At 47.7% G+C, this 8856-nt stretch overlaps 1 protein-coding gene across 1 annotated transcript; it reads right to left on the bottom strand.

Moving 5' to 3' along the window:
- Positions 1 to 3595: 3595 nt before the first annotated feature.
- Positions 3596 to 5578, bottom strand: LOC121561276 (translation initiation factor IF-2-like). The gene is made up of 2 exons (XM_045215858.1): positions 4492 to 5578; positions 3596 to 3947 (listed from the first exon to the last, which is right to left on the bottom strand). Exons 1-2 carry the CDS (start codon positions 5576 to 5578, stop codon positions 3766 to 3768), a joined length of 1269 nt encoding a protein of 422 aa, XP_045071793.1. The 3' UTR covers positions 3596 to 3765.
- Between the last annotated feature and the right edge of the window lie 3278 nt (positions 5579 to 8856).

The raw sequence follows: 8856 nt of genomic DNA, 5'->3' as shown, positions 1-8856 counted from the left end.
CAACTAGATGAGTAGGCCTAACGAACAGCAAAAGCACTAGCCTATGTCAATCTACTATCCCCCATAGTACAAAAGTTGACCTATTCTATTCTGTGGGAGAAATAAATATGTTAAACATAGTCTGGGACAGTTGTGGGATGCGATAGATCCCAAATTAATACAACCACTAGCATCAAAAAATATTTTGTAAGTAATGAGGCTGACGCAACAGATGAGAACGTTTAGCTTAAAATGTTGATAAACTATTAGGCTATTTATTCACATTATAAGCGCAGCCACTAGTTGTGATACAAACCTTATCAAAACATACAGTGGGGAGAACAAGTATTTGATACACTGCCGATTTTGCAGGTTTTCCTACTTACAAAAGCATGTCGAGGTCTGTAATTTTTATCATAAGTACACTTCAACTGTGAGAGACGGAATCTGAAACAAATATCCATAAAATCACATTGTATGATTTTTAAGTAATTAATTTGCATTTTATTGCATGACATAAGTATTTGATACATCAGAAAAGCAGAACTTAATATTTGGTACAGAAACCTTTGTTTGCAATTACAGAGATCATACGTTTCCTGTAGATCTTGACCAGGTTTGCACACACTGCAGCAGGGATTTTGGCCCACTCCTCCATACAGACCTTCTCCAGATCCTTCAGGTTTCGGGGCTGTCGCTGGGCAAAACGGACTTTCAGCTCCCTTCCAAAGATTTTCTATTGGGTTCAGGTCTGGAGACTGGCTAGGCCACTCCAGGACCTTGAGATGCTACTACGGAGCCACTCCTTAGTTGCCCTTGCTGTGTGTTTCGGGTCGTGGTCATGCTGGAAGACCCAGCCACGACCCATCTTCAATGCTCTTACTGAGGGAAGGAGGTTGTTGGCCAAGATCTCGCGATACATGGCCCCATCCATCCTCCCCTCAATACGGTGCAGTCGTCCTGTCCCCTTTGCAGAAAAGCATCCCCAAAGAATGATGTTTCCACCTCCATGGTTGGGATGGTGTTCTTGGGGTTGTACTCATCCTTCTTCCTCCAAACACGGCGATTGGAGTTTAGACCAAAAAGCTCTATTTTTGTCTAATCAGACCACATGACCTTCTCCCATTCCTCCTCCTCTGGATCATCCAGATGGTCATTGGCAAACTTCAGATGGGCCTGGACATGCGCTGGCTTGAGCAGGGGGACCTTGCATGCGCTGCAGGATTTTAATCCATGACGGCGTAGTGTGTTACTAATGGTTTTCTTTGAGACTGTGGACCCAGCTCTCTTCAGGTCATTGACCAGGTCCTGCCGTGTAGTTCTGGGCTGATCCCTCACCTTCCTCATGATCATTGATGCCCCACGAGGTGAGATCTTGCATGGAGCCCCAGACCGAGGGTGATTGACCGTCATCTTGAACTTCTTCCATTTTCTAATAATTGCGCCAACAGTTGTTGCCTTCTCACCAAGCTGCTTGCCTATTGTCCTGTAACCCATCCCAGCCTTGTGCAGGTCTACAATTGTATCCCTGATGTCCTTACACAGCTCTCTGGTCTTGGCCATTGTGGAGAGGTTGGAGTCTGTTTGATTGAGTGTGTGGACAGGTGTCTTTTATACAGGTAAAGAGTTCAAACAGGTGCAGTTAATACAGGTAATGAGTGGAGAACAGGAGGGCTTCTTAAAGAAAAACTAACAGGTCTGTGAGAGCCGGAATTCTTACTGGTTGGTAGGTGATAAAATACTTAGGTCATGCAATAAAATGCAAATTAATTACTTAAAAATCATACAATGTGATTTTCTGGATTTTTGTTTTAGATTCCGTCTCTCACAGTTGAAGTGTACCTATGATAAAAATTACAGTCCTCTACATGCTTTGTAAGTAGGAAAACCTGCAAAATCGGCAGTGTATCAAATACTTGTTCTCCCCACTGTGTGGGCCTATGGGCTACATGAGGTGAACAACTATGGTTTGAAAAAGCCGCAAATAAAAAGGCATCGCTGTTTCTTGCCTTAAGCTGGGCATCATTCACAAGATGTAATATATAATTCACAAGTGATAGGCTAATATTGTCACCCATCAGACTTCATGATTTTACCTTTTTTATTAATTTTTTTATTTTGTCTTACAAATACTAAATAATGTGTAAAATGTGTTTTGATTTACATTTACGTCATTTAGCAGACACTCTTATCCAGAGCGACTTACAAATTTAGAATGGACCATTATCATGCACAAGGTCTCGAAACAGGGGCAGCGGGAAAAAAATACATGTCATTTATGCACTTAAATAGCGAATGGAGGACGCTATTCCCGTGGTTCATTTTCATGCCATCCAGGAAGGCTGAACTCCTGTTGTAAAGAGAAGCAATGTGCTTAATATTAAGACAGTTGAGAAATAAACATAGTAGGCCTAGCCTATAGAAAGCTGATGGGATCCTCCTCTTTTTAGTAGAGGCCATCACTCTGTTTTCTCACGCAATTGCCTAGCCCATAAAAACCTTGCGCAACATGAGCTCATGGGCTCTCAAAGTGTTAGATTAGATTTTCAAATACATTTGCATTGATGTCAGAGAGATTAGAGGGACAATAGAGTGCTGAGTACCAGGCAGTTAGCAAGTTTGGTAGGATACTAATGACCATCAGCAGCATCAGAGCATGGAGAAGCCTAATTACCGTGACTAAACGGTCACGTGGAATTTGACTGCCGTCATGACTCGCGACCGCCGGTGTGGCGGTAATACAATCACCATAACATCCCTAGTCATTGGTAAAGATTGAAAAAAAAGTTAGGGGCCTAGACTTCTGCCCTGGGGAATGCCTGATTCTACCTGGATTATGTTGGGAGAGGCTTCCATTAAAGAACACCCTCTGTGTTCTGTTAAACAGGTAACTCTCGATCCACAATATAGCAGGGGGTGTAAAGCCATAACACACGTTTTTCCAACAGCAGACTATGATCGACAATGTCAAAAGCTTCACGTTAGTCTAACAAAACAGCGCCCACACTTTTTATCAATTTCTCTCAGCCAATCATCAGTAATTTGTGCAAGTGCTGTGCTTGTTGAATGCCCTTCCCTATAACTGTGCTGAAAGTCTGTTGTTAATTTGTTTAGTGTAAAATGGCAACGTATCAGGTCAAACACAATTTTCCCAAAAACTTTACTAAGGGTTGGTAACAGGCTGATTGGTCGGCTATTTGAGCCAGTAAAGGGGGCTTTACTATTCTTAGGTAGCGGAATGACTTTTGCTTCCCTCCAGGCCTGAGGACACACACTTTCTAGTAGGCTTAGCTTGAAGATATGGCAAATAGGAGTGGCAATATCGTCCGCTATTGTCCTCAGTAATTTTCCATCCAAGTTGTCAGACCCAGGTGGCTTGTCATTGTTGATAGACAACCATTTTTTCACCTCTTCCACACTCACTTTACGGAATTCAAAATTACAACGCTTGTCTTTCATAAATTGGTCAGATATACTTGGATGTGTAGTGTCAGCGTTTGTTGCTGGCATGTCATGCCTAAGTTTGCTAATCTTGCCAATTTAAAAAATCATTAAAGTAGTTGGCAATACCAGTGGGTTTTGTGATGAATGAGCCATTCGATTCAATTAATGATGGAGCTGAGTTTGCCTTTTTGCCCAAAATGTCATTTAAGGTGCTCCACAGCTTTTTACCAGTCAAAAGTATTTTCACAGGTCATGGGACAATGTGACCTTACGCAGTGAGCGTGCTTGAAACAGCTAGAACAGATGCGCACCTGTGCCTTTCACTCACCCGTCCCTCTGAACCTATCCCTGTCCTTGTACCTCTGGATCTGTCCCCGTACCGCTGGACCGGTCCCGTTGGGCCTGTCCCTGTAACTCTGGACCTGAACCTCTGGGCAGGTAACTCTGTCCCTGAACCTCTGGACCTGTTCCTGAACTTCTGGACCTGTCCCTGAACCTCTGGACCTGTCCCTGAACCTCTGGACCTGTTCCTCTGGGCCTGTCCCTGAACCTCTGGGCCTGTCCCTGAACCTCTGGGCCTGTCCCTGAACCTCTGGGCCTGTCCCTGAACCTCTGGGCCTGTTCCTGAACCTCTGGACCTGTTCCTCTGGGCCTGTCCCTGAACCTCTGGACCTGTTCCTCTGGGCCTGTTCCTGTCCCCTCTGGACCTGTTCTTGTACCTCTGGATCTGTCCCTGAACCTCTGGACCTGTTCCTCTGGGCAGGTAACTCTGAACCTGAACCTCTGGGCCTGTTCCTCTGGGCCTGTTCTTGTACCTCTGGATCTGTCCCTATACCGCTGGACCGGTCCCGTTGGACCTGTCCCTGAACCTCTGGACCTGTTCCTCTGGGCATGTCCCTGAACCTCTGGGCCTGTGCCTCTGGGCAGGTAACTCTGAACCTGAACCTCTGGACCTGTTCCTCTGGGCCTGTTCTATTCCCCTCTAGACCTGTCCTTCTGGACCTGTCCCTGAACCTCTGGGCCTGTTCCTCTGGGCCTGTTCCTGAACCTCTGGACCTGTTCCTGAACCTGTTCCTCTGGGCCTGTCCCTGAACCTCTGGGCCTGTTCCTCTGGGCCTGTCCCTGAACCTCTGGGCCTGTCCCTGAACCTCTGGACCTGTTCCTCTGGGCCTGTCCCTGAACCTCTGGGCCTGTTCCTCTGGGCCTGTCCCTGAACCTCTGGGCCTGTCCCTGAACCTCTGGACCTGTTCCTGAACCTCTGGACCTGTTCCTCTGGGCCTGTCCCTGAACCTCTGGACCTGTTCCTCTGGGCCTGTTCCTGTCCCCTCTGGACCTGTTCTTGTACCTCTGGATCTGTCCCTGAACCTCTGGACCTGTTCCTCTGGGCAGGTAACTCTGAACCTGAACCTCTGGGCCTGTTCCTCTGGGCCTGTTCTTGTACCTCTGGATCTGTCCCTATACCGCTGGACCGGTCCCGTTGGACCTGTCCCTGAACCTCTGGACCTGTTCCTCTGGGCATGTCCCTGAACCTCTGGGCCTGTGCCTCTGGGCAGGTAACTCTGAACCTGAACCTCTGGACCTGTTCCTCTGGGCCTGTTCTATTCCCCTCTAGACCTGTCCTTCTGGACCTGTCCCTGAACCTCTGGGCCTGTTCCTCTGGGCCTGTTCCTGAACCTGTTCCTCTGGGCCTGTCCCTGAACCTCTGGGCCTGTTCCTCTGGGCCTGTCCCTGAACCTCTGGGCCTGTTCCTCTGGGCCTGTCCCTGAACCTCTGGACCTGTTCCTGAACCTGTTCCTCTGGGCCTGTTCCTCTGGACCTGTTCCTCTGGGCCTGTTCCTGTCCCCTCTAGACCTGTTCCTCTGGGCCTGTTCCTGTCCCCTCTAGACCTGTCCTTCTGGACCTGTCCCTGAACCTCTGGGCCTGTTCCTCTGGGCCTGTTCCTGAACCTCTGGACCTGTTCCTCTGGGCCTGTTCCTCTGGGCCTGTTCCTGAACCTCTGGGCCTGTTCCTCTGGGCCTGTCCCTGAACCTCTGGACCTGTTCCTCTGGGCCTGTTCCTGTCCCCTCTGGGCCTGTTCCTCTGGGCCTGTTCCTCTGGGCCCCTCTGGGCCTGTCCAGCTCTCACAGGAGGAGTAACACTTTACAACCACTTTCATTCAATCCGATAAGAGGAGGAACAGAGAGAGTTTAGGAAGAGATTATTTTAAACGGAAGCATCACTTAAGCCGTGGAACAGTTATTTTTACAATTTAAACTAAAACATAACAGGTAATATTATTATTAAATCAGCCCACAGTTCTTTATAAATTAACCCTGTCAGTCTAACAGCAGGTTACAACACGGGCTTTACTGAACAAACCCCAGACTCATCCGCATCCCAAATGACACCCTATAGTGCACTACTTTGGACCAGGACCCCATTGGGCTACCCCCCCCCCCTGGACCAGGACCCCATTGGGCTACCCCCCCCCCCTGGTCAAAAGAAGTGCACTACACAGAGAACAGGGGTGCCAACAGGACAGTCCCATGGTTCCTCTGTGCAACGGTCCAGTGAACCAACCAGTCAGTTCAGCTCTTCCTTCAGTAGTTCATAATGTCTTTAAACCGGACGTCATTATTACAACAACGTTCCATACATGGTATCTTCATCATCATCATCATCATGGCATCTCAACAGACACAAACTAAAAAGGTGGGTTCCAGTCCCAAACGGCCCCCTGTTCCCTTATTACAGTGCACTACTTAGTCACTATGTGGCTGACACTCTGGCCGGAAGTAGTGTACTACGTAGGGAACAGGGTGCCATTTGGCCCAGCCCAGTCCACTACTTGCGGCTAACCCTATCCTATGTGGCTCTGGCCAGAAGTAGTGTACTACGTAGGGAACAGGGTGCCATTTGGCCCAGCCCAGTCCACTACTTGTGGCTAAGCCTATCCTATGTGGCTCTGGCCAGAAGTAGTGTACTACGTAGGGAACAGGGTGCCATTTGGCCCAGCCCAGTCCACTACTTGTGGCTAACCCTATCCTATGTGGCTCTGGCCAGAAGTAGTGTACTACGTAGGGAACAGGGTGCCATTTGGCCCAGCCCAGTCCACTACTTGTGGCTAACCCTATCCTATGTGGCTCTGGCCGGAAGTAGTGTACTACGTAGGGAACAGGGTGCCATTTGGCCCAGCCCAGTCCACTAATTGTGGCTAACCCTATCCTATGTGGCTCTGGCCAGAAGTAGTGTACTACGTAGGGAACAGGGTGCCATTTGAGCTGTAAAAGAAAAAGGATATAGCATAGAATATACGTTCTGTAGAATATGCAACAGAATGTTTGACTGGCCGGTCGGACCGGTGAGGAGGGGGGGGGGGTTACCAGGGCGACACGGTTACCACGGTTACAGCAGGACGGCAACGCGTGAAAACGTTCTGATAGAAATATTGCTATGTAGAACAAACATGGCCTCTGACATAGACGTAGAATAAAGGAACCATGTCGGCTCTATTCGTTACATTTCTATCTGCTGCTGTTCCATGTTTGGCTACGCTGCTGAACGTCTCCCTGGTCAGGTGTAACCGTGGTTACACCCTGAAGTACAACCTTGTGTAATTACGTCAAGACGCTCAAATTAAGTTCTGAGAGGGGGGGAAACGTGTTTGAAAAAAAAAACGTACTAACGTGACTCCTCTTCACCCATCTAAAACGGAAACTTTCCATTAAAAGTCCACGAGCCAAATCTCCACTCCCCTTCTGACATTTGAAAAAGAGGTGAGCACCTTGCGAAATGGATGGAACGCGCCACGAGGCTGTCAGCCAATCAGAGAGATGGCCTGAGGACAGGGGGGCGGGTTACAGTTCCGATGTTGCCATGCCGACCACCCCATCCCCCATCTTCCTTGCGAAAATGGTGATCTGTCCAAATGACCAGCACACCGGAAATAAAGTTCCTCGTTAGCGGTCGCATCCCACAGTCTGTGGACAGACGCTACTACCATTTTATGTTACGTGCATCTGTCCACAAGAGAATAACCCCCCCTTGCCCATCCGTTCCTTCCGTCAGCCAAACTAACTATAAAACTATAAACCAACAGAAATAAAACATTTACATGACATTACATCGACAAACCAACCAATGTAAAAGTCCCATGTAAGATGCGGAACTAAAAAAAGGTGACTGAAACGACAGGTCCTAGATCAGCTAACTGCAGTAACAACATAACATGCAGGAAGGGGGGCGATGCTAGGAGAAACTAGGGGGGAGATATAGCTCTGGTCCAGGGCATTACTACTGTAGGTGTCCTGTATTGGAACAAGGTACAGTGGGGGAAAAAGTATTTAGTCAGCCACCAATTGTGCAAGTTCTCCCACTTAAAAAGATGAGAGAGGCCTGTAATTTTAATCATAGGTACACGTCAACTATGACAGACAAATTGAGAAAAGAAATCCAGAAAATCACATTGTAGGATTTTTTTAATGAATTTATTTGCAAATAAGTATTTGGTCACCTACAAACAAGCAAGATTTCTGGCTCTCACAGACCTGTAACTTCTTCTTTAAGAGGCTCCTCTGTCCTCCACTCGTTACCTGTATTAATGGCACCTGTTTGAACTTGTTATCAGTATAAAAGACACCTGTCCACAACCTCAAACAGTCACACTCCAAACTCCACTATGGCCAAGACCAAAGAGCTGTCAAAGGACACCAGAAACAGAATTGTAGACCTGCACCAGGCTGGGAAGACTGCATCTGCAATAGGTAAGCAGCTTGGTTTGAAGAAATCAACTGTGGGAGCAATTATTAGGAAATGGAAGACATACAAGACCACTGATAATCTCCCTCGATCTGGGGCTCCACGCAAGATCTCACCCCGTGGGGTCAAAATGATCACAAGAACGGTGAGCAAAAATCCCAGAACCACACAGGGGGACCTAGTGAATGACCTGCAGAGAGCTGGGACCAAAGTAACAAAGCCTACCATCAGTAACACACTACGCTGCCAGGGACTCCAAATCCTGCAGTGCCAGACGTGTCCCCCTGCTTAAGCCAGTACATGTCCAGGCCCGTCTGAAGTTTGCTAGAGTGCATTTGGATGATCCAGAAGAGGATTGGGAGAATGTCATATGGTCAGATGAAACCAAAATATAACTTTTTGGTAAAAACTCAACTCGTCGTGTTTGGAGGACAAAGAATGCTGAGTTGCATCCAAAGAACACCATACCTACTGTGAAGCATGGGGGTGTAAACATCATGCTTTGGGGCTGTTTTTCTGCAAAGGGACCAGGACAACTGATCCGTGTATAGGAAAGAATGAAATGGGGCCATGTATCGTGAGATTTTGAGTGAAAACCTCCTTCCATCAGCAAGGGCATTTAAGATGAAACGTGGCTGGGTCTTTCAGCATGACAATGATCCCAAACACACCGCCCGGGCAACGAAGGAGTGGCTT

This window comes from Coregonus clupeaformis, unplaced genomic scaffold, assembly GCF_020615455.1.
Source record: "Coregonus clupeaformis isolate EN_2021a unplaced genomic scaffold, ASM2061545v1 scaf0537, whole genome shotgun sequence".
Classification (NCBI taxonomy): Eukaryota; Metazoa; Chordata; class Actinopteri; order Salmoniformes; family Salmonidae; genus Coregonus; species Coregonus clupeaformis.
The sequence above is the reverse complement of the archived record's forward strand: the minus strand, read 5'-3'. Positions and strand labels throughout refer to the sequence as shown.

Coding starts and splice junctions, on each gene's coding strand:
- LOC121561276 (XM_045215858.1), bottom strand. CDS start 5,578: ATGAAAGTGGTTGTAAAGTGTTACTCCTCCTGTGAGAGCTGGACAGGC. Junction 3,948..4,491: donor GGACAGGCCCAGAGGAACAG/GTTCAGGAACAG, acceptor CCAGAGGAACAG/GTCCAGAGGTTCAGGGACAG.